General features: G+C 40.2%; 1 protein-coding gene across 1 annotated transcript in view; it reads left to right on the forward strand.

The window, feature by feature from the left end:
* The window catches only part of poln (polymerase (DNA directed) nu), a 53,824-nt gene that overhangs the window by 4,545 nt on the left and 22,415 nt on the right, over positions 1 to 26,864 (forward strand). The window contains exons 8-14 of the mRNA XM_008283394.1: positions 4,187 to 4,270; positions 4,417 to 4,512; positions 4,937 to 4,993; positions 5,174 to 5,230; positions 7,813 to 7,878; positions 22,687 to 22,744; positions 25,899 to 25,976. Coding sequence (XP_008281616.1) covers positions 4,187 to 4,270; positions 4,417 to 4,512; positions 4,937 to 4,993; positions 5,174 to 5,230; positions 7,813 to 7,878; positions 22,687 to 22,744; positions 25,899 to 25,976 — 496 coding nt within the window. The remainder of the gene's footprint in view (positions 1 to 4,186; positions 4,271 to 4,416; positions 4,513 to 4,936; positions 4,994 to 5,173; positions 5,231 to 7,812; positions 7,879 to 22,686; positions 22,745 to 25,898; positions 25,977 to 26,864) is intronic.

A 26,864-nucleotide genomic window follows, 5' to 3' on the forward strand; every position in this document is an offset into this window, starting at 1 on the left:
GGGGCTCTGCGGTTTCAAGGTCTCTGTAGGTGTGCATCAACAACATTGACCGGCAAAAGCTTTCTACATAAAAAAAATCCTACATTTTCATCAAAACAATGCATAGATGTTAATAGAACAGGCCTATGTTTGATGCTATTTGAAATACTGTATATAAACTAAAACAAGGTCTGATGTGTGCTGATAACCTTCTGCTTTGAGTAAATGATTTACATTTGGTTATGAAACAAGGTGAGTTCTGTATCAGTTTCATTCATCCATGTCAACTGCACCATCTGACAACAGAGAGGATTGCTCTATACGGTGGTTTTGGCGGCTACCCATTGACACTATGAAAGGAAACTCAGTAAAACATCAGATATTTGCAAGTTGCTCCTTTTTTATGCACAACAGCTGCAATTAGTCCAGAGTTATCAAACCTGATGGTAGGAATGAAGACATATTTTAGTCATTGTTTGTATTATTAGGACCAAAAATTGAATTGAAGTATGGATTTTGTTCCTGGGCAGCCATTTTAACCCCTGAATATTCTGGTTTCCAATTTTCTATAAAAAGGTCATTTAATCAATGCCTGTGATGAAATTGGATTTTTTTGTGTAAATTATTGACTTCAAGAGGAAAATGTGTTGGAGTCTTATTCAGCAGCTTTTTCAGTGCTTTTTGTCTTAAACAAAGCCCCCCATGGGAAACCTAGTTTTTGCCAGCCTGTGTATAGATATGATGTTCAGGGTCAGCTCAGATTTGTACTGCATCACTCTCGGTTTATTGAATTTTAGGCTGGCTGCTGAAACACTGCGCAGCAGACAGCTGCTGTATTAATACTGATGAGAGCAAAACAGTGGGAGGATATGAGAAACAGGAGAAACCTCTGGAAAAAAAAGAAGAGAAAAACCCCAAGAGCTGAAGAAGAAAGGAAAATAGTATTTCTCTTTTTCTTCTCCTGGGTAGGATTAGCGATGAAGTGGGTGGATGTCCTCCGGGGACCTGTCCTGTTTACATACAGATAAAAACCAATTCTGAAGAAAACATTTGAGAGTAATCATGGATATGCAAAGATATGCAAACAGATATTGTGGACACACACTCATGCTTAAGAATGCACACATGATTTTGCAGGCATAAAAACAAGCTCTCTTAAACTCCCTTACAACTCTTGCAAGCGCCAGTAGGGGTGTTGTTGTGGAGACAGTCTTGATATCTTGCCGTGTTACTATAAATAGGATGGATAGTCTGTCTTTTTCCTTCAAGAGGCTGTGCTGCAGGAAGGAATATCGCTGTCTCCCTCTGCCAACACACACACACCGAGGCACTGAAGTTTTTGCAGACTGCTGCAGAGCTGTGTGTGCATGCATGTGTGCGCTTGTCGTTTTGTAATATGTCTGTGAGCGCAGTCACGCGTGTCCCCACTCTGTCGTGTTGGATTTGGTTTTATCTGTGCTGTCAGGCTCACCTGTCTGAACACCAAACACAGAATCCCTCCCGTCTGTCAGCTTGCATCTTACATACGTGCTCACATGCTCTTTTGTCTTTCCACACAATAGTATTAAAATTCAGTGGGACAAATGCCACTTAATAAACCCCCATCTCAGACATTGCTAATCAGATCAGATTAGATGTCCTTTTGTAAACATCTGTTCCATCAGTGTCGAACTGAAAAGTCCACATTTTGATGTATATGATGTGTAATGCAATGATTAATCTCACAAATCTCACACTGCCCTGCCGTAGCCTTGCCTTGTGTATGTGTTGTCTGTCGAGCATAGTACTTCGGGGCTCGCATCCAATATTGATGAGGCAGTCTGGAGCCTGCTCTGGGCGCTGAGTGAGACAGAAAAAAAGTACACATTTTGGAATTTGGGTACATGTCTGCCAGCTAACCCCAATTTTCTTCTTTCTTTTCTCTTTCTCTGTCGCTTCATATTTGTCTCCTCTCTTGCCACCTTCTTTCCTCCTTCCTGCCATTGCTGTTTCTCTTGCCTCTGCCTATCATTTTGTCAAGTTTCGTATCTCTAATTGTCTTCTTATTTCAAATACTATTTAGTATCAAGGTCCAGCCCTAGCCTTCCCCTGCTCCCGTGGCTCAATCCTCGCCCATTCCTCCTCATGTTCTCATCTTCTCAAAATGTTCCTGTCAGATTTTGCCCATCTACCCACAAAGGCTTTTGCATCACATTTCAACTTCACATTTTCTTTGTCCCATATTCCCTAATCTGTCACACTATTACTCTTTCTGTCTGTTGTCTCTCATTTCATCACCCCATCTCTCCCGCTCCCCTCCCTTTTGTTTCTCTATTCTCGTCTCTGTTTTTTCCCACTTGTTTGCCTGTCAAGTTATTAAGTACTTAAGTCGGAGTTGTAATGAGCGGCTGTGTGCGGATGCCACCCCAGTCACAAAAAACCCCAGAAAAACTAAAAAATGTCCATGTTATAGCTAAATATTGTATCAGCAATTCATTCCTTTAGTCCCTCATTTGCTTTTCTTAGTCTTCCTCATTTATTTTTCATCATTATCTCTGTCTTTTTGGGACTCAGCCTCTTGGCCTTTCCCTCATCCTCATATGTTTTAGTCAAGTGCCTCTACCTTTCACTGCTCTCTTCTGTCAGTCTCATACTTTCTGTGTTTACTTCTCTTTTGCTCTCTCACTATATTTTGATCATGCTGCATCTGTTCTTTTTCCTCTTTTCTACCATTTCTCTGCCCTTGTCTTCTTCTGTCTTGCTGTGTTTATCATGCTGCTCATGTGGGCTGTCGCTGGAACAGAGTTTATTCTCTATTAGCGACTGGATTATTGCAGCAGTCATTAATTCTGCACTGTGCGTTGGGGATTCAGTATGCTGAAGTTAAAAAGGTGTGTCTAGATACATGCAGTATATGTGGGTGTGTTTCATAATTTGTGTGTGTCTATGTGTGTGAATGCTGAAGCCATTTGTCATCAGTTTGTTTGTGACTGAAGTGCGCGCAACACAGTTCTCTCTATATTTGACCTTTGAAAGGAAGCAGAAATTAAACAAATCCTTTAGACAAGTTCTGTCTCACACTTATTAAAAGTTCCATCTTTAAATAACTTTCAAAGCTTTACTGCAGAATTCATTCTCATGGTCTGGAAAATTAGTTCTATAATTTTTTTGGCTTGAGTTTTTGGCATGCTTAATAGTCACTAGGCCGCAGTAATGAATTATCCTACCATATTGTCATATTATTATATTGTACCATAAATACACCGAAGTCTCACAACAGTTTAATTGACTTTATATCCTCTGAGTGATAGATGGACTAATCCGGGGGAAAAAAAGTCTGGCAAAGATATGAATTACTGTAATGGAATGATAAATTATGTGTGACATAAATCATAGTTTTATGGTTTTGGTGGTTGTTTATAAACTTAGACATACAGAAAACATTCATCTTTATTCTATATTCAATTGGAACATTTTTTGTATAATGTAAAACGTCTTTGTATGACACATATTATGTAAATAATATATACTCAGAGCAGCTGATTTGACTGTTATATTCTTATTGTCTTCTTGCTGGGTCGTCAGCCACTGATGACGCACAAAAACCTTTATTAGTTTTATTTATTCCTAGAGGCATCCATGAATGTGTCAACTAGTGCTAATTGTATTGCTTGCACGAAACGGCACAATGGTTATGGAACTAAGGGGTGTTGAAGACCCCATAGTATTAATTTGTAAGTTCATAATCTAATTTTTGATGTTTAGTAGAAGATGCTATTGGCTATAGACTTAAATGTTCAGAAAACACTTGATTTTTCTCATACTGTACACTGTTGCAGCACTTCTCCCCATCACTGTCTGAAAGGCTCAGTTTTACGATCCCGTCTCTTCAAGGACAAGAGACTAGTGAGGAAGGAGGTGCTGATTCTTCTTTTGAGGCCATGAAAAACTAGCCAATAGGTTACACAAATGTATTCCAGAGTGATGTAGATAACTAACGAAAGGAAAATCTGCAAATGAGGCATTTCAGGTGAAGAGCAGCGTTTTTTTTTTTTTTTTTATGTAAGAGAATTCCTCATTCACTTAATGAAAGGGGAAAATCCAAAGAGCGTAACATGTACTCGGTAATTGTTTGACTTTGATCTTCAATCAATAATTGGTAGTACGCTAATGTGGCTTTTTGGTAATTACATGAACAAGCAGGAATCCTCTTGTTTGTCTCTGTTAGACTAAAATGAAACAGTTGGAGAAGGAGGCCCACCAAGCTGCTGGACAGATATTCCTGGTGACCAGCAGCACTCAGCTACGGACCGTACGTACCTTGATGTGTATGTCTGTTTGTCCTGTGCATGCATTTCTATTCCCCTACATGTCAATATTGCAGTTTATTATGAAGCAAAAATGTGAAATGTTTACAATGTATATGTTAAAGATACTGTGGACTTATAATGTTTAAAGGTTCTGTTTGAAAAGCTGCGCCTTCATGAGCGCTGTGAGAACAAGAAGCTTCCCAAGACCATCAACAAACAGCAGCAGTCAACATCAGAAGCTGCAGTATGGCACACAAACACACAAATATGTGACTTTCACCCCTAATCTCCTGTGATCAAAGAAAACCAGGTCAATCATATTTAATATTTCAGTCTTATTCGGTATTTTAAGTATTAGATTGTGCGCAGACACATTCATTCAGATTAATCCGGATAAACAGCCATAAATCACATTAAACATGCATTAACTTCCATGCACACTCAACATTCTGGCATATAAGTCCTGTCCTTGTATACACAACAAATACCAGACAAAAGGACAACAGATCTTAACATACGATGAAAAGAGACAAAAAACCCAGCAGATTTGCTACAATCAAAAACATACAGTTACAGGATTGTGTTAGATGTTTCTTAGAAATTGCCATTGAGCTCTTTAATGATTGTTTTTGTACATTTTGTCTTTCCTTTGTTTTGTTTTGTTGCAGTTGTTGCTGCTTCAGGACTTGCATCCGCTGCCAAAGATCATTCTGGAGTACAGACAGGTCAGTCATGTTTACAACAGGTTTGTGTTACTTAAGGCCTAAAGCAGAAGCATTTCTTGTCACCAAAATCAAATTCTAAGATTAGATAGCCAATTTATGTTCTGTGTTTTCAGGCACTGTGCAGTTGTTGAATATCAACCGTGATATTACAGTAACATATGGGTGTGTTGTTGCCCCCAGGTTCATAAAATCAAATCCACTTTTGTTGATGGGATTCTCTCATGCATGATGTGCAAGGTGAGCCTACAGCTGGTTTCTTTCAGGTGTAGCAGAGCTGTCCACATAATGCATAAAGTGTTCACGCATTCTTACCACACACATTCACCGAAAGGAAATCTGACAAACAAGGTCTGTCAGCTGAGTAGGACCTTTCACTCACTGTGAGATATGGATTTATCTCGACTTTTCTCCTTGAGGCTGGAACAACAAAAACCAGAGAGTGAAACCAAAAGTTGTGAGGTTGCTTCAGGCTAAAAGGACTCAAGTAGATCCCACGGCTTTTGCTTTACTTTACTCACAGGTTGGTTCGGTGTTGGTACACTAGAACAGTGCTTGTGTGACACTAGACAAACCCATCTCTTTCCTCTTCACCTTTAAAGGTGCTGCTGGTGTGAGTGTCGCCGTCGTTACATTGCTGCGTTTAGTGCTTCAGCTGAAAAACCACAGGGCAATGCTGAAGGCTTTTCAGAGTTGTTTTGAGTAGCTATCAGATATATCTATCTATCATATACGTTACAAGATGTGGTTGCACTATCCCTGCTGCAGAGAGCATTCATAGGTCTGGACGGGTTCTGCTGTAGTAATAGTAAAACATTTAGTCTAAGCGGGATTCTTGAAGCTGTTGGTCCTTTTAGCTGCCACTGCTGCATTAATTTGGCAGAAGAGAAACGTAGCTTCACGTCTGACTGTCCCTCCACACGATCCTCATTCGAGCCTTGTGTCTGGGAGCAGCCAGCTTGTGTTTGTCAATCTGTGCTTACTCAATGCTGCAAATGAGTCTGTTTGGCTGTCTCCAGAGCTGTTTGGCTTCTGATGGTGGTGATTCATTTGGTGGTCTTTTGGGCAGTGTGGGCAGCAGTCCCAGCTAGAAAAGGGTGCTGTTGACAAAAAGAGGAATACGAATTTCTGCTGATAACCTGTATTTTTGCGGTTACATGCAAAATTACATCCAAAAAGAGCACACGGTACTTTCTTTGGGAAATAAAAAGCTTAAGTGAATATTATAAAAAAAGTAGGTTGATGCAGACATTTCACTTAGTTAAAAAATATGTGGAAAATGCAATATCTACAAAATTGTTGGTAGCCCTCGGTTAATGAAAGAAAAACCCCCAATGGTCACAGAAATAACTTGAATCTGACAAAAGTGATAATAAATAAAAATTCTATGAAAATTAAGCAATGAAAATCAGACATGGCTTTAGAACCTTTTTCAACAGAATTATTTTTAAAAATTAACTAATGAAACAGGCCTGGACAAAAATGATGGTACACCTAGAAAAGACTGAAAATAATGTGACCATAGGGACATGTTCAATCAAGGTGTGTCCGCTAATTAGCATCACAGGTGTCTACAAACCTGTCATCAGTCAGTCGGCCTATTTATAAGGTTGCAAGTAGTCACTGTGCTGTTTGGTGACATGGTGTGTACCACACTAAACATGGACCCTTAACATTTAGGCATTTTCAGTAAATCTACAGTAACCTATTGCAGGAAATGTTCTTTCTTCCGGTAGCCTTCATACCATTTATAAATGCAAATACATTTAAGTACAGATTTTATACATTTCTGGATCATGTCCTCTTTAATTTGTGCAGAGAAAAGTCCTTTTTGTTTTTTGAAGCAGAGTTTACTTTGATCATAAAGACAAGAGTGCAGCTGTCGCCTGTGATGCTAATTAGAGGACACACCTTGATTGAACATGTCCCTATGGTCACATTATTTTCAGTCTTTTCTAGGGGTACCATCATTTTTGTCCAGGCCTGTTTCATGAGTTTATTTTTTAAAAATAATTCTGTTGAACCACGGTTCAAAAGCAATGTCTGATTTTCATTGAATAATTTTCATAGAATTTTTTATTTATTATTACTTTGTCAGATTCAAGTTATTTCTGTGACCGTTGTGGGTTTTTCTTTCATTAACCGAGGGGTACCAACAATTTTGTCCACGTGCGTATAGTCTAAATTGCAAAATAATAATTTGCTTAACATGATTGTTATTACTACACATCAATCTGCTCTATTTCTAGCAACATGCAGCTCAACGTATACAATACAGCACACAAACTCACTGACGTGTAATCGGGCATTTCCACTGCTCTTATATCAGGAGACCTTTGCTCACAGTTATTTCATCAGTTGCTCTTGACTGCAGTTACCCCTTTTCCCAATTTGTTAGGTTAATAAGTTTGACTGCAACCAGATGTTTGCGTTACGTCATTTAACAGCAGCTCTGAGCACAATAAGGTTGTTGTATGTTCTACTTATTGCAGCAAAATAGCTGGCATCACAGTCTGCAAACAGCTTGTTCAAATTGGACATGGCTGTGTTGATGCCTGTCGGTCCAAACGCAGAATCAGAGTAATGATGACAATGAGGACTGCAGCTGTTGTTTTCAGGCGGAATTGGAGCTGAATAGAAACATTAGTGATCACGTAGCTGACTCAAGCGCGTATATTCTGTTTTTGTATTCTGTTTTTGATTGTTTCATTTTGGTGGGTGAAATTCTCCATTTTTGTCCCCAAAGTGTGGTTAAATGCTCGATTGACATTTTCTCATTATGTCTAAATTTATTGTTATATCTGTCTCTCCTCACACGTCAGAACTACATTTCCTCGACATGGCACCAGACAAGTGCTGTGACTGGGAGAATCTCTGCAAAACACCCAGTAAGTATAACCTACCTATCATCTGTCACTTTCATCATTTCTGCCATCGTTTTTGAAGTCTTTGAACAAGTATATATATAAGTATATATATGGGTGGCTAAAAACAGGCCTGTGCCGCCTTATTTAGTGGAGCTATCCATGGTGCTGAACCAGGCCAAAGAGGGAATACTTGAAATAATGAATATAGCTCCTGTGCATTCCTACAACACCCAAAAGACCCATCAAAATACAGTAACGTAAACAGAAAGGCTCAAGTGCAAGTTAATGGTTTATAACTCAGGTTTATTTTTCCTCAGGTAGAGAGCTAACGATTTTATATCTGTTCTATAATTTGTGGTAATGTCTTCATGCAAAGCAAAAAAGTACTATAATTAGTAAAACCTAACAAAAGCAATAAACAAAGTCAGAATCTGTTTTGTGCAAACTTTCAGTAATTTGCATTTTTTCTATGCTTATTGCCACAAAAGCCCTTCGCTTGGTGCTTCGAGTGCACTGAGCTTTGGACACACACAGATGGACACATAAAGGTCTTCTGCTTGTTGGTGTGTAAGATCGTACCAAACAGATGGAGGCTGCCTGGGTTTTCTGCACTGTCAAAAACAGAAGGCCCCTTTATATAACCTTCAACAATCTCACACACATAATTTTCTGTCTTCTCTCTACTCTTTTCCTTTATATTGCCTGTTTCCTGTGCATCCAGCGTCGCCGTTGCTTTTTTCTGTCCTTCATATCTCTCTTGTCAAAGAAACCCTTTGATGAAACTGACTGCAAAGTAATTCTAAACATGCTTACGCATTAATGCTGCGTTCTCCTAGACGCAGATGTTTGTGGATTGTTATGCAACAGCAAGCTGGGGGTTACTGTGAGCTGTGTTTATGAGGCGAAGTTGTAGTTGAAAGACAGCAGGCAAGTGTTTAAAACATTAATATGAATCAGGGTGTCTCAGACAGGCAATAAGTCTGGTTGATAAAGAGGATGTAGGCTTGAAGGGGCTTTATAGAGCCGGGGAAATAGTTCTACTTAAATATTCATTGTACCTTTAGCAGACACGCAAACACACATACAAGGACAAAGAATAGGTGAAGCACATTAACAGGGTATTAAATCTTAGAAGGAATATTTTCATCACGGATACCACAATTGTTTGTCTGCAGCTTTCTTTGTACTACCACATAAACAGCCTCTACTGTTTATACCACAACATATTCCTTGCGCCATTTATTTAAAAAAATAATAGATTTGAGGTGTAATTTCCTTTTGTACCTTTTCCTTTTGTACCAGACACTGATGGCTAACACATCTGAGTGAGAATCTGCTGAAATCTAAAAATCTAAATCATGGTGGGGATGCAGCTGCTAACACGATGATGATATTTGTACCCCAAGAAAAAGAAAAACACGGGTTTAAGTGATTCAAAGCCCGTAGTACCCCTTTGGAAAATGATCATGAGCAGCTGTATTATGCATGCATAATGGTTAATCGACTAAAACATACAAAACCACTTATCCTGTCCCTGAAAATACAAGAAAACGAAGCCCACAGAATGAGCCTTATTCAGACATCCTTCTAATTACAGCATAGGTGGTCATAAAATCAATTTGCTAAATTCCAGCGCTGAACAAAAGCCCTGAGATAGCAGGTCGGTTGTAAGATGTGGCACTGAGGTCATGGATTTCATTAAGCTGTAATTAAGTCGCTTCATAAGGGATACCTGTCACCTGCAGTGGGCTTTAAATAAGATGTATTTTTATCTCCATGATAGCAGTAGTTTGACCAGTGCTTTTTGTCAAGATTTCAAACTTTCAGAAAGCTTTTTTTAGCGTACTGTTTCGACCGTTAGTAAATGTTAAAAACAACATTTTGACACATATTGCAGGTATTTATTTTGGCAGGGGCATTGTTGTGGGATTGATTTAATTCATCTGTACTGAGAGTTTGTTGCATAAAGAACAAGTTCATAGTAAATGAAGTTCTTTAAATGTCATTAGAAGTAATACAATGTGCATCGTGTAGCTGAGGTACCCGCTTCTTGTTTTTATCTCTGTCTATTATGCCTTCAAACACAACATGCTGAAGAGTACATTTACAACAAACAGACCACTGCTAAGAAATGATTTGTCCCTTTTCTACTTGTCACCTTGGTTATCGCCCTCGCTCTCTCTCTCCTTCTCTCCCTCTCTCTCTCAGTATGTGGTGGTCGATAGCTCATTTCAACATTACCCAGCTGTCAGGGTCCATTGGTTCTGTCACTGAGTACTGCTCTATCTCTTACACACACACACACACACACACATATATATATATATATATCTATGTCGCCTTGAAGACATCGAACTTTTCTAATCTCAGTTACCGATTAGGGAGCGATGTGAGCTACACGTCGAATTGATCGAACCACTACTAAATGATATATGTGACTGGTGGATGGCTGCAATTTAACACAGCTCTGTTCCATCTGCTCGAACACAGATCTGGGATTTGGTTGAGAGCCTATTAAGGGTGTGAATGTTTGTATGTGGTTGTTTGTGTGGTTTGTAACTTCTTTAAGAATACAAAAATGTCACTAGAAAAAGATTCAACTTCATGCTAATTCTTTGATTTGTTACAATATTGAGTTTCTTAGTGGCAAAATGATAAAGACATATACCGTAGACATTTACTGTGGCATCTCCAAATTGATTCCATTTGCTGCGTGTTGTCCCCCTCTCTTCTTCTCTGTCTTTCCATATTTCCTCTCAACCTCGACTGTCACTTTCAATAAAGACTAAAAATGCCCCAAAAATTATCTAAAAGAGGTTTGTTACTGACTAAAACATGAACTGACAGCTCAGATTAAAAGCACAGAAGCCCCCTCAAAGTATACCAGACAGTGGAAATACAGTCTGAACACTATTTACTTGCCTGAGAAGTTTTGTCCTTTTATAGCTTTTTAACATTGAATCATGGTCAATTTATTTTGTGTTTTTTGACAAAAAAAAAAGCAGACAGATTTTAGCATAAGAAATGTCCATTAATTAAAATTTTGAATGAGTGATTGCATCAGTATTTTACCCCCTTTACCCCCTCCGCTCCAGGAGCAGGGCACTGAACATTGTCAGGGACTCCTCACACTCTCTCCATTAACTGTTTGAACTGCTACCATCAGGCAAACGTTTACAAAGCACTAAAGGAAGAACCTCCAGAATGATCAACAGCTTCACACCACAAGCTGTCAGAATGCTGAACTGCTATGCAAACACTTTGTTATTTAAATTGTTTTAAGTTATTGGATCCTGAAGAAACGCTCTCTCATCTTGCCTGTACTACTGTGTATGTACAGCAAGATGACAATAAACTTGATTTGATTTGATTTTGATTTGATTGATTTGAAGTAACCTTCTTAATTCAACACAGGTGCAGCCAACTGCTACCAGAAGTCATACAATTAGTGAAATGGAGATCAACCGAATCCATTAAATGTGCCTTAAGTGATGGTTTTATTGAAACACCTGCGTCTGGAAGATCCAGTCACTGGTGAATCATTGAATAAATTCTTGTCAATAACACTAAATTATAGTGATCATGATTCAGCGTTGAAAGAAATAAAGGGGGAAACCTTAAAAGAGGGTTGAATAATTTTTTATAGGCACTCTACACCAAAGTTGCATGAATGCCAAAACTCATATTAGAGATTACAGTGCAGCATAAACAAACTGAGCTTCTCTCCTTACTTACTCAGCCAATACAGATTCTTTTTAAAGCTATTTTTGATTAGCCACAAAGGATTATGAAAAGAAACTGCACACTTGTTTATTTTACTTGAAGACTAAAAGCATAATTATAATACTTGAAAGCAAAACAAGGTGATACATTCTCCGTCTACAACCATCAATCCAATGCCTCACACCAAAGCTCTGAAAGCACATCAAACGCAGAGCTGGAGAAACATTAGCAATAGTCATTAAACAGCTAAGAACAAAGAATGATACTGTGAGCTTTCTTACCTTAAAGTGGGCCAAACTATCCATACGTCCATAACACACATGGGTCTGACCAGATCATAGATGCTCGGGGTTTTTATCTACTTTTGATGCTTGTTTCTTACTTTCTTTTCAAGTGTTAATAGTCTTGTTAACTAAAGAATATTTGATGAGTTCATTTGCAAAACCAGATAACTCCAGTTTTGTAGATTTTCAGAAAACTTTTTTGTTGTGAAATGAAATGAAATGAAAAATACTTTATTTATCCCAGAAGGGAAATTCGATTGTTGTTGTTGTTTGCTTGAGATAATATCAATCAAACTGAAGTTGAGAGGATCTGACTCAGTAGAAATGACATGAAAACAATAGCGATATCTGAAGTTTGATTGATATTGTCTCAGGTAGACGATGGAAAAGTGGGTTTTCTGAAGGTTTGTGAAGATGGAGTCCTCTGTTTTTGCAAATGAACTCTTCATTTGATGTTGTGGCGATATTAGAGACTAGAGGTCAGCGTCATAACAATTTGAACTCATATTTCTGTTTTTCCCTACTTAGAGCTGCTGTGATTAGTCAAAGTGTTAGAGGTTTAGTAGACATTTATATTTAATTAGAGGTTACATTACTGACTTAAATAATAATCCCGTTTTAAAATGCTATTTTTTAAAAATGAAATTGGAGTTTTCAGTTGGACAGTTTAACGTGTAGACTTGTGTTTAGATTCTCTGCTGTGCTATATTATACAGTGGCACACACACACACACACACACACACGCACACACGGCTTCACAGTTAGAAGCAAGAATATAATTTCACTATTGTAGAGCCAGAAAGAAGAAGAAGAAGAGTCAGTTCCCTCATATCTTTTTTTTTCTTTTTCTAAAGCAAATTAGACGTCTTCTTCCATAATTGAAGTTCACTCATAATTATTCTCATGATGTAGGATAGAGTGTGCTGGTAGTTCATTGACTACTCACTCAGCGAGCATTAACCTAACACATCCCACTCCTTCGAAAAGGAGTAGCCGCAGCCAATGCAGTATTTGGATTTTAAGGTAGTAAAGGAAGGTGTTCTGCCGCTCGCCACTCTCTCCACACATCCAGCTTCTACACGCACACACATATTCAAATGAGGAGTGTTGCGGAGGGGTTTAGCTTTCATCTCTTGTGGGTTCAATCGAGGTGAAGCCAGACTGCAGTAACAAAGTGGTGCCTGAATTAAAGCAGGACAGCCATAAAACTGGTGCTGAGTTTAAAGCGCTGTGAGTCTTGCTGGAGAGGGAAGTGGAGCTTTTCTGTTCTGCCTCATGTGTTTTTATCGACTAAAAGCAAAAAAAAAATATGTGCAGTCTGAGCCTCTGTTTCCGTCCTTGTCTTTCTCTTGGTTGGATTTTCTCCGTCTGTCCTTCCTGTCTAACTCCACCACGTCTTCCTTGTTCTCTCCATCTCTTCTTGCTATCTTTCCACCCAGTCCTTTTTTTTTTTTCCTTTCCATCGCATATCCATCCACTCACATTAACACCCTTTACGTAGTGAAACTAAAGGAGGCAAATAAGATTAAACTTCCCCCCTCCTGTACCTTCATCCTGACTGGTTGGAGCACTAAGAGAAGAAGCAGCGTTCAGGTTGCCAGGTTTTTGATGCAGTGCTCTGCCTTGCATCATCTGTTCTTCCTCTCTCTCTCTCTCTCTCTCTCTCTCTGCACCTTTATAGCTTTGAAAGATTTATACACTCATGCCTCCCACAAGTGCATCAACCCCACTCAGTCACTCATGCAAATGCAGAGAAAACAGATGTAAACATGCTGTTCAGCTTTCATTTTTGGGCTCATGTCAAACCATTGTTGCCTATGTGGGATTAAAGGTTAAAACCCAGTGGAGGCCTTAAATGGTTTCTTGTTAAATCTTGATTTCTCACTTTACTATATTTTACTGGACTTTAATCCACCAGAAGACTCAAAATCTCTATATTTAAGCAGAGGGAATTTTCCTTTTGATTGTGGACATTTACTCTTCGCCCTACAATTACTCTTTAACTGAAGACAGATTGCCGATTCGTCAGATTTTTTTTTTTATTGCATTGCATATTGCACATTGCGTATTTTGTCAGATGATTGTGCGTGGTGTCTATTCCCACACTGGCAACTAAGTCTCTTTTAGGGCTTGTCAAGCAGTTAAATTTTTGTTTAAGACTGCTCTGCATTTAGTCCGTAAGTGTTTTGCACAGAAAGTCCTCCCAAGGCTGATCTAAGCACTTCACTGAAGTGTGTGTCATGCTCTCTGCTGACTCGCTCGAAGTGTTTATCACACTCTGGTGCGTACACAGACAGGAACACACTTTTGCATATACAATTGCACAAATTGCACACCGTTTTTTTTTTTTATTTACCAACATGTTAGACAATAACGGAGGGCACAGAAAGAGAGTAATTTGGATAGTGAAGTGTTCAAATTATACAAAGCAGAGCTGCAGACCTTTCTTACTCCTCTGCAGGTGCAGCTGGACACAACACCGAGGAGAGGCAGAATACATGATTAGTCAGAGGAATACAGGATCAGCAGGTGGAGTCACGACGAGTTTGAGAAATGAGCTCCTCTCATTTGCTTCAGAAGGAGCAACAGGTGAAATGACAGAGATATTGAAGTACTTTTACCTTAAATATGCTGTGATGGCAGCATATGTGTGTTGTTTTCTTTTTTAGCTGCAGGAATATCTGTGCTGCTGGTTGCTTTGCAGAGGTAATAATTGCCAATGAGTACCGACCCATTTATGTCCTGAAAGCATATCAGCACACAAGTGAGAAAATAAATCACTCTATAGGCAAAATATATTTTTTAGATTTTTCCTATCAAGTGCGGATAAAACAAAAATCACCAGCATCAAAATGATAGAAACTAAGAATATTTTGTCAACCAAATTTGTTACTTGTTTTTTCATTAACTCAAGTGTAGACATGTTTATTTATTAAATGGTTTGCAAATAACAGGAAAATGCAAAACACTTCCATTACATTCTGGTGTAATTAATGAAGGCACCCCACAAGAACTTTGGAGAGAGTGATGGTTGTCCTCTGGCAGCCAGCAGCTCTGAGCAGTGTTTCATCATTGTAGGTGTGTAGAACTCATCATTTTGTGCTGGTACTGGTGGTACGGACATGCTTCTGTGTGCACGTGCTAACGTGACTTCTGAATGGATTTGACAGAGCTCGTCACGCATCCCGAGGACAGCAGCATTACTTGGACCAATTTTAAAGTTAGACTCGGAATCTGTGAGAAATTGCTTTTGAAAGTGATGTTCAGAAAAATCCAGAGCTTTTTCACCCTTCAGTCAGTCACCTTAATAACTAATAGATGTGCTGCATTGTTGGCTTGCCAATCTTTCTCGCTTCATGCTGAGCAGATGGAAATGGCTGTGTGTGTTTACGGTCGCAGTAAGAATGGAGACAACTTAGCAGTGTGCGTGTAAGAGCAAACACAACGGCAGACATGCTTTTTAATGTGCAGACAGACATGCATGTGTGCTAGTATGTGTGCGTGCGTTCTGTGATGAGTCATTAAATCGGTGCTGTGTGATTAAATTACCCCACACCAGCACAATGATTCACTCGTCCCCATCTGTTTAACAAGGCAGTGCTCCACCGAGACTCTCGCTCTGTCTCACTGTGGGCTAGATTTACGTTCGTGAAAGCACCGGGCAAATTTGCGGCTCACCTTTCATTTAATTTGCACTTACAGTCTGTTTGTAATTAGTGACAGATGCACTGACGTAGTCATCTGAATCACTGGATAGAATCGGTCAGTATTATTAATAGATATATACAGTATGAACAGTAGACATGGGGGGGAGGTGATGTGCTGTGTGTTCAGGGTGCACGCAGAGCTATAAAGTGAACTGAAGAGGATAAAAAGCAGTAAATCACATCCATGCTCAATAGACCTGGTCAGATAAGCTCTTTATAACGCTCTTTTTTAATGGACCTTTCAAGTGGAAGTTGGGATTGGAAGGTGCAGTTTGGTGATCTATGTGAGTTCAACAAGGGAATGATAATACGGTGACGCTTTATACAAAGAGACTTTTTTAAAGATTTATATAATGGACGTCTCTCAAATGAAATACTGCATGTTTGTTGTTCGTGAAATAAGGGAGTCAATGACGAACGTTTAAAAAAATGTACATGCAATGTGAGTGTGAAAAACGATGCACAAAACTGGCCGGCTTGTACAACGTTGTTGGTTCTAAGACAACATCATGATGGTAGTTGAAGTTAAAGCTCTCATACATTGTACTGATCAACTTTTGCCGCTGAATTGATGGATGTTTTCTTATATTGTTAGTTGTTTGGCTTCTTCAACAAGATGGCCAGAGAGTCGATTAAGCTTTAGTGTCTTGGTCACAGACTCTCTGGCAGTGTTTTCTGGCATAGAGTTTGAAGCAGCTCACTCCTTCTGAATGATGGACTTAGTATTCACTACCCTGCTGCCAAAAGGTAAACAGAGTTGGGACGCTGTTAGGTAGTTGGTATTACACCCAGCAGAAAGCACAGCCATTTACAAATTGGATGCAGCGTGTTAAAATATTCACTGTGGTGTGGAACACACATCTAGATCTGAAGATCCTTATCAACTAACTCTGCGGTCCATCAACATCTGAATGTTCAGAATCAATGAGCGTCTCTGAGTTTACGGTAATTAAACACGGTGTGACTCAGCTGAGCCACTTGTTCTGACTCAGCTGAGCACACTGGTAACTTGTTTGTTTTTTTTTCATGGTATTAGCATCCTATGTGCAAATTGAGAAGCTTTTACCAAGCTATCATGAAGCGATCATGAATATTTCAAACACTGCTGATTTAAAAGCACAGTTCCCTGGGTCAACAGATGCTTTGGTAACAAGTGTCATTATCCGGGCCCTTTAGGGTCCATGCTGACCCACTGAAGGACCGACAGTGGCCAATTGTGACTTCATTATAAGGCCATTTTGAGCCCACATTAGGACATGAAGAGGAATTAAAGAATACAAACACTGGGTTGTTATGGGGAAGAAGGAATGATGCTGCTCATGTGTGTCAGCAGCGAACAGAAAACATAAAAACTGAACACATCTGCCTGATGAAGTGGCCCATTCAGAGTCAATGAGCCCAGGAGAGGAAAACACAATAATTTGTGTTGGTGTGTTTGGCAGTCTATGGCTCACACATATTTCCTCGCAGCGTGTGTGTTTGTGTGACAGGCTAGGAATATTCAATGTTGTGTGTTGTATGTGTGCAACAGAGGGTAACACACAAATATTTGTGTCAGCTCTGTATAATTCACACACGGAGATGTAATTAGGGGAGAAACAACATCAGCCGCCATTTAATGGAGCTCGTCCTCTGCCAGCGTTCATGTGGCTTTGTTTGTGCCCGACTATGTGTGTGTCTTTGCATTTTAATGTGCATACACGCAGAGTGAATGCTTACTTGCGCTTTGTGTTGTATACCTGTTGTGTTTATGCTTCTATATATGTTTGCAGTAATCAAGTTTGAGCTTTAGACATTGAGAGGACAGGATGCACTAGATGGGGGGATGTGAGAGAGTACTCTTACCACAGCCTCTCGGTCAGACTCCTACAGTGTCCACTAATGAACTGCTTCTCTGTCCCTCATGACACAGTATGGGTGATAATGACTTAGATCACACACAGAGCAGGCGCGCGCGTGTGTGTTCACATATTTTGTTGCATTTATTTGCTAGAAAAACACTAAGCATGTGCTGCCTCTGTATATGCATCCTGTTTCGTGCCTTCCTGTGAGTGAATATGCATATGATTTCTTAATGTGGGAGTTTGAGAGTGGATGCAGTGACTGGTTTTGTCCATGAGGTGACGCCATCTCTGGAATTGCTGTGGTATTACATAGATTGCTGAGCAACATTTCATCAGTCCATAGTAACATTTCTGGCCACTAATTGATTTCTTTGACACACACAGAAGCTGTGTAAGTGCTTAGGTAATTGCAGCGTGTGTAATAATAGGTTCGTTATTGATTGTTCTTCATGTTCATCCTGTGTGTATGTGTTTGAAAATGACAAGCATTTAGCATCTGCGTTGCTGCACGTGTAAATGGGGGTTCCTATGTATGCTGACTCGCACTGACGAGCCTGACTGTGTCTTACATCTGAGTGCTCGTGTTTAAAATGTACAGTCAGCAGTGAGCAGAGCAAGCTGACCCAGACAGTTTTATATTTTACAATTTCTCATTCATCCTATCTTAAGCTGTAATGACTCATATACTACAGTCTGCCTATCGCTGATGATGTATCAGTGAATTCCTTGATTCTCTGTCTGCTTCTCTTCTTGCCTTTTTATCTCTTGGTCTCCGTCCATCTCTTTTTTCCTTTTTCCATCTCTTTGATCGTCTTTTTCCTTTAACATTCTACTATCTAACTTTCTTGTTAAGATCAACTGGAGGTTACGATTGCTGATCCTTACAGCAGCAGGTCCTCACATTTGCATTAACTCGCCAGATCTTCTTCTGTGTGTGTTTTCTGTCTAGATCAGCGTGTGCAGTTTTGTGTGTATTGATTGTGTGCGTCAGAAACAGATTGTAACAGAACTGAAGAAAACGGTCTTGAAAAAAAACTGTCTTGTATGCTGACAGTCTGTCTGGTGATTTTCTGCGCTCTTTATCCCGTGTGTGTTGTGCGTTTATATTGATTTATGCTGCCGTCACTGCGCAACACTGTGCATGACGGGAAAGCTGAGCATTCACATGTGACACACTGAATCACCTGTCACATCACAGGGCAGCACTCCCACACGGCAGACATGCACATTTCTAATTACTTGCACCTTTTTCCATTCACTCTGCCTCAAACACACACACTCTCCAGGTCACGTATCTCATGCAGGAGCGCAGTGATTGAACGTGTGTGTGGTGTAGCTCTGCTTATCACTGGTGCCTGGCCCCTAATGGATTCTTTCCACTGTCCACACCCTGCCACTGCAGTCCTGTCTTTACACACACACACACACACACACACACTTGCTCTCTCTCTCTCTCTCTCTCCCTCTTTTTCTCTACCTCTCTCTGCCTCTTCTAAATAATGAATTAGTGTTAGAAGCAGGGAGCTGTTTTTTCTCCTTCGATCACACACAGCCACGCCACACACACTCACTGTAGGGTCAAACCACACATGTATAGATTCGAACCATGATGGGAAAACACAGTTTTGCTTTTATTTATGTCTGTATCCTTTTCTTAACCTGCTTTGTCTCCAATCTTGGGTGTGTTTCTGTGTCCACGCTGATTAATGTGTCCTGCATGTCCTTGATAATAACCTCTAGTATCCTAACATCTTTCTTAGACACACAACCACGCCGTTTTGTGTGTGCATGTGTCTTTCAAAGGGATGGATACAGTGGGATTAATAGGGATTAGAATGAAACTGCTGAGTCTGAACCTGCTTTTTTCTTCTCTCCATCAAACAGTGCGTGTGTTTGTGCGCTGGTGAGCCTTATCACTTTTCCACTTTTTCCTCCTTCAGGCGAAAGAAAAACCTGCATATGTGAAATTATGTGTGCTTCTATATCAGCAATGTCTTACATTACTCAGTGGGTCGATGCAGGGTGGGCCAAGAGCCCAGTGAGCATCAGGCTGTTCCTATTTTAAGATGTGTGTCTGAAAACTTGAAAGATCTGTAATGTTGGCTGGTGTCTCAGGATTCTGCTTTTCTTCATCTTAACCAAGCAAAGCAGCCGGTGGTATATAAATGCTGTACAAGATTTTTGCAAGTCATGACATTTAAGGAATAAGGAACAGGAAATTTCAAGAGATGCAAATGACGACAGGGACAGTCCGAGGCTCTAATGAATTCAGAGTCTGACAGTGGACTCAGGAGGGAACTTTCCAACCTGCCAAATGAGTTTTCCAACAAGAAGTCACACATTTATTGTCAGTTTATTTACAACTTGGTTGATATTTGGTTGCTTGTCTCTGCAGGTTAGCTGTCATGGAAGCAAATCCAAGTCAAAAAACAACATTTCCTACTTTGTATAAGATACAACACACTGTTCAGGCCATGAAATATGATGGTAAAGAATGGAAGAGTCATTAAATGGGGAAGAATTGGAAACCTTAGCTGCAGAGGAGGGGTCGACTGATACGTTTTTTCAGGCCATTACTGGTCTCGGAGTCAAAAATTCGAAGAACATAAACCGTAACAAAAAGACGTATGTTTTACATATGTTAAATTAATAGACCTTCGCGTAATTATCCTTCATTGTTGATTGGCTGTTACCCGTAATGTGTAACAAGTCAATTAGTGCCGTAGGCTGGACATTGTGCGACATCACAGAATGGTGATTATGGATGGAAGCAGCTGCATTGCAGTTGAAAGAGTCCACTTCTCAATTCATTCATTTTTATCAGGAATTGGTTAAAAAATGATACTGATAATCGGAAAAATGCTGAATATAGGATCCAGCAATCAGCCAGATAATCAGTCGATTTCTACTTTAGAGGTTTGTAAGATAAGAGTTTCTTTATTATATCCATGTGGGCATTGCATCACTGTAAAACTTAGGATATAAGCAAAATATAAAAGATGTGACCAGCAGTTGTGGCGTTAAAGACTCTTGCAGTGAGGAATTTCATGTAAAACCTCCTCTAAATGTGTGGATACATTCAGATGTAACAGCCTTGAAAGTCAAGTATGTCTAATGAAGAGGAAAAAGTTAAATGTTTCCTTCATCGATTTTTGCTCGTCGCAGAAAGTACTGTTCAGCCGGTGTGAACGATCTGACTTTTGTGTCTCCGGCAGCTTTCTGAAGTCTTAGACATTAAACCTGCTGATGTGATTAATTATCTAACCGTGGACTTTTCACAACAAACATTGTGACATGTCATAGCAGGAAAAGCACAGGTATATATATATATTAAATGAAATGTTTAAATTAATGTTTTTTCTGCTGTGTCAAGAAAAGTAATACAAAAGATTTACAGACTTTGAACATGCAGCCTGTATTTGGGGAGAATAATTACACATTCACCCAGCAGAGATGGTCTGAATAAAGGTACTGTCAGTTTGCAATGTGGTAAATGTATGATCTAGTGTTATTGGAGCTTGATTTTTACTTGCAACTAATAGTCTAGAAATCTTAGCCTCTGCTACTATAATTTGGACTATTTTTATTTGGCTTCTGCAAGTCCCTAACTTTATAGAAAGATGATTGCTGAGGTACGCCTATTAAAACACACAGCATCAATAACATTTTAGTATGACATACAGGTCTGACACCAACCACCCCACAATGTCGTTTGAAGCAAGGAAAGGATGAAATCATTCTGTTTTGACTAACATAGACAAGTGAAGGTCACCCACACGCCTCTACCTCTTCTCCATCCCTTCATTACAGCTTCAAAGGACCATGCAGGGAGTGTCTGCAAATATATACATGTGGACAGAAGTGTTGGTAGCCCTCGGTTAATGAAAGAAAAACCCACAACGGTCACAGAAACAACTTGAATCTGACAAAAAGTAATAATAAATAAAAATTCTATGAAAATGAAGCAATGAAAATCAGACATTGCTTTTGAACCGTGGTTCAACAGAATTATTTTAAAAATAAACTCATGAAACAGTCCTGGACAAAAAGGATGGTACCCCAAGAAAAGACTGAAAATAATGTGACCATAGGGACATGTTCAATCAAGGTGTGTCCTCTAATTAGCATCACAGGTGTCCACAAACCTGTCATCAGTCACCTGTCATCGGCCTATTTATAGGGTTACAAGTAGTCACTGTGCTGTTTGGTGACATGGTGTGTACCACACTGAACATGGACCAGAGGAAGTGAAGGAGAGAGTTGTCTCAGGAGATTAGAAAGAAAATGATAGACAAGCATGTTAAAGGTAAAGGCTATAAGACCATCTCCAAGCAGCTTGATGTTCCTGTGACTACAGTTGCACATATTATTCAGAAATGTAAGATCCATGTGACTGTAGCCAACCTCCCTGGACGTGACCGCAGGAGGAACATTGATGACAAATGGAAGAGATGGATAAGACGAATGGTAACAAAAGAGCCCAGAACAACCTCTAAAGACATGAAAGGTGAACTCCAAGGTCAAGGTACATCAGTGTCAGATTGCACCATCCAATCTTGTGTACTTTGGAGGTTTTGAGCGTACATCTTGAGATGTTGCTACTAGAAATGTTCAGGTTCGTCTGGGAGGCTTTAATGGTGAGCCTTGGATTCTTCTCACACTGCCATTCCTCCCAGAATCAGGGTCACTTTTGGCTTTTTACAATGACCTTTGAAGTTTTTCATGGTGCTCCTTGTACTTTTTGAGGATACTTTGCACTGTAGCCACTTGCACTTGTAAAACATGACTTTATAGCCTTTCCTTGTCTCGTGAGCAGCCACTAATCTCTCCCAGTGGTGGACCCTAATAGTAAGCCCACTTAGCTTGTAGGTTTTAGCCATGACTTGCAATTACCTAGTAACTGTCTCGTGAACTACTGCATCTGCTCAATTGTCAGTGGATTACAATGCTCTAGAACATGTTAGAAAACAACAGCACCATTTAAAATGGAATACAGCACTGAATTTTGTCACAGGTTTCTTCCAATTTAAGGGACTATAAATAATTTTGTATTTGACATTTGACATAGAAAGTCAAAACTTGGCATGGGTGTCAATCATTTTGGGCTAAATTGTATATAGAGCTAGATTAGTTTATAAGTTTCCACAGGAGAGAGCAGTTTATCTGTACAATACACTGTTAAAAGGGGAAGGCCTCCTTCCATTGAGCTATAAGACAATGGGTGATAATTGTTAGTCTGAACTTACAACATGCGTTTTCTCCCAAACTAGAACTTCCAGGCCCTACCAAGGCAGCCGCTTCAGATCACCAAGAAGCAGTACGTCCAAGGTAAGGTGCACACACGCTTATTAACGCACACACTTGCAGAGAAACTCCCCTCCTACACATTTTAGAGAATGAGACAGTGATAAATGTCGAGGTGTGTGTGTGTGTGTGGGTGAGGGAGACTTCTCCTGGGGCATACAAAAACTGATGAGCAGGGAGCCAGTAAAGAGGGTTTATGAGGATGATAAAAGTCTGCAGCAGCACAAGGCCGCTCACCATAAAGTGTCATGGGTGTTTCGTTGTCGTCTATTTCCCTTCGCTGTGGCTTTTTCATGTTCCATTTATGTCATTTACGCTGGTGTAAATTCAGACAAACTTGAGCCATACGTGGTAATGACCCTGCTGTTCACTGCAGCGCCAACTACAAAATTTGCACACACAGTGTAAAAGTTGATAAAAAAAACCTTTGAGAAAATGAACATCTGCACCTAATTGACTGCCTGTGCAACATGAAGCTCGTCACGCGGTTCATCTCAGCCCCGCAAATGGCACCTCTGCTTACTTTCATGTGAATTATGTTTTCCTTAAGACAGCTCAGGGAGAACGTCATTTATATGGACACAAGCATCAACTTGGCAATTTTAGATCTGATTATTTTCCCAGCAGTCATTCTGTGTTCTCAGGAGTCTCCTTGTCATCTTTTCTTATTCGAAAAAGTTTTAATTACCTTCTTCTTGCCCTTGTTGCACAGTGATAAAAAATGTCGCACTGACACTTGGGAAAAACAGCGTGGCTTTTCATTTTGTGGAACAGTTGCTTTGGCACTCTGCAGCAATTGTATCACAACAGAAATACAATTCATGACAGTATTTCGCAACAGTGGCGTACTTTTGACTTGACAAGTGTGTTGTCTGTATAATTAGTGAGCAGCTATAACTGTTCATCCATCCATCCATTATCTATACACCGCTTAATCCTCACTAGGGTCGTGGGGGGGGGCAGTCTATCCCAGCTGACTCAGGGTGAAGGCAGGTTCACCTGGACAGGTCACCAGTCTATCACAGGGCTACACTTAGAGACAGACAACCAAGCACACTCACATTCACACCTACGGACAATTTAGAATCACCAATTAACCTCAACATGTTTTTGGACTGTGGGAGGAAGACGGAGAACCCGGAGAGAACCCACGCTGCACGGGGAGAACATGGAGACTCCACGCAGAAAGATCCTGGGTGTCCTCACCGGGATGTGAACCAGTGACCTTCTAGCTGCGAGGCAACGGTGCTAACCACCGAGCCACCTTGGACACCTTAGACATTTGTTTTAAACACGATTACTAAGTCTACATTAGATTTTCTGAAGATAAATTCTATTAACTGTATAGAAACACCTACCATCAGGATGCATTGAGCTAAATCAACCTATGTGAACAAAGACAAAGTAAATACCTGATTGTATGGTTGTCTCTGATTCAGTGAACATCCCAGTCGCCCACCTTCCCAAAACTGGCCTCCTCCACCTATGATGTCAAGGTTTTGTGGTCGATGATCAGCTTCAAATTAAGGATGGTTTCTGAGGTTTTATGAGGTCAACTCTCGTTTAATATTTGCCTGCTTCTGGTTACCAGATTAGCTGCTATCAGTGTGTCCCAAACAGAAGCCAAAATATTCCTCCATTTGTCCATGAATAAAACATCAAAACAAGTCCACCCATCTGTTGGCATGAGCAGGCCATACTGAGCCCACTGTCAGTCACAGCCAGCGGTGCCACACTCAGCTATCTGGCTCTATTTCTGTCCGGGACTCTCCATGTTTCTGTTTTTCTTTCTCTCTCTCTCTTGGCCGTTTAAGTGATTCATAGGTGCTGCTAACATCAGCAGCTCTGCTCCTGCCTCACTCACATTCCCAGAGCCCTGGTCATCAAATCCTCTCCAGCCCCGGCTACATCCCTCGTATCATCCCTGCTGTCCCTCCATCAGTATCCCCTCTTCCCTCCCCCCCACATCCTTCTGTCAGTCATCACTCCGTGTCTTAAGGTCCGAGGTGGAGACAGTAATCACAACTGATTGTGTCCCAGTTTGCATGTGAGCGCGTGTGAGAGCGAGGCCACATTTTCACCGTCAGCATATATGCGTATGTGTGTTGCTGCTCTAGTGGCATTTTCATCATGCTGATGTGGGATGTGATGGTTCACACAGTGTGATGGTTGTTATGGGCCCCATCATTTCTCCTGCGCCAAGGTCAGCACTTCAGTCCAGCACCTCACAGCAGAGAGTGCACTGATGGACTGGTCCTGATTGGATTCTGATTTTCCTCTAAATGGAGTGTTGCAGCTCCATAACTTAACCCTTCATTAAGTCAGTAAGAAGTGTTAGCGTGTTTTATTGCTCCTCTAAACGCCCAGCTGCTGACTGTCCATGTTTTCTCTGTCTCCGCCAGCGCCTCGGTCAACTGCATGAACTCACACACAGGATATTAGAACCTAATCACTGTTTTATTCTGTTTGTAGTCAATAAATTTGCTGTTAAACGTGCTGTGAAAGACATCCATATGTCACACACTGAGTTGCTGCATTTATTTATGGTGGGACAGTTTAATAGAAATTCTATCTAGCATGGCCCATAACTAGCATTGCTAACAGAGTTGAGAGTTGGCAGAGTGTGACACAATTACAAAGGCATTTGCAATAAACCAGCCTCTTTGTGTCTACACGTGGCACCTAAATTGTGATATTTACATATTCTGATTTGAAGAACTATCTTTTAATTTAAGAGAATGTTAATGTTAAACCAATTTATGTCTCAGTTGGAAAGCATTTCGTTCCACTTCTGTTCTTTTAAATCTACTAAATACATAATAGTGATTTGCCTTGGTATAATAATCATAAGTTTCTGCCTAAAAATAAATTGAAAGAAGCAAATGTTTTCATTGTACGAACATAAATTGATTAAAGGTATTGGAATAATTAATCATTTCAGCATTTGAAATGTGTGTTTTTAACTAAAGAAACTCAGTCAAATTCTGTAAATGAATGCACACTGCAAACACTCCTGTCCCTGATGAACAGGCCTTGGTTTTCTTTTCCCAGAACTGTTTTGAATCTTACTAGAGACTTTTTTTCAAACCAGAGTTTATACATTTAAAATAGCCTCCACTTTGCAGTGAGTTATGATCTGTTGAAGAGTTCCCCAGAGGTTTGTGTTTGGTCCTTGCAGGAAAGGAAGAGGAGGTGGTGACTGTCCATCCTCGGGCCATGTTCATTCCTCATGAGGGCTGGACCTTCCTCGCTGCAGGTGAGACAATATATGATATGAAAACATGACGTTTTCAACCTTTTTAGCTCTGTTTTCCTCACCACATTTGATATAAAATAATAAGGCAGATACAAAATGATATCCTTATTCCAGTTAGTATTACATTTGTCTGTTGTGTATATGTTTATTTTAAAATGTCTAGTATTTATTTTTTATATTCAGCTATTTTTGTTACGACAGAATTGGAACTTTATATGTTTAAAAAAAGTTATTAAGTATGTGCTTTGGAAACAAACAGCTATCTACCGTTGCTCTAACCACTGCACATGTTTCGCCACAAATTAATTTAATTCTCACTTCAGCAGCAATTAGCTGCTCAGGCATGTCATTGCAGTCGCTGTTGACCCAGCCGCTGACTCAATCTGAGGGAGTTGCACTGCAGTTGCACGAACACGAGTTCTGCTTTTGAGGTTCTGCCTTGTGGGGACTTGTGTGCGAATATCTGTTTTGACAGCAGTGAACATTACAATTGGATATGTGAGTCGAACACAAGACTAATTAAACCAAGAAAGACTTCTCCACTTTTGATCTTTTCGTATTGGACAACTCCTCTCGCGCTGACATGACCTCTGCCGCCGTCAAAAGGCCACTTCAGGGCGTAACAGCGGTCGATTCTCTGCAGTCAAAGAGGGCAGAGCTGGGACGCTGTCAGCCTGGGAGAGCTTTGCGTGGAGCGCAGGGTGCTCGCCGGCCTTGACAGTGTGTCGCACACTTACATAACCAGACAGATAAACCAGGGTTAGCAGGAGGACAGCAGCAGGATAAGAGCGAGGATCCCACATGCACACACAAAACGAGCTGGGAGTCACTCACACACTCGCACCAGCAGGCCAACACATGCCCACACAAACACTCGCACAAACACAT

Source organism: Stegastes partitus, unplaced genomic scaffold (assembly GCF_000690725.1).
Source record: "Stegastes partitus isolate 25-593 unplaced genomic scaffold, Stegastes_partitus-1.0.2 Scaffold308, whole genome shotgun sequence".
In the NCBI taxonomy this organism is placed as follows: Eukaryota; Metazoa; Chordata; class Actinopteri; family Pomacentridae; genus Stegastes; species Stegastes partitus.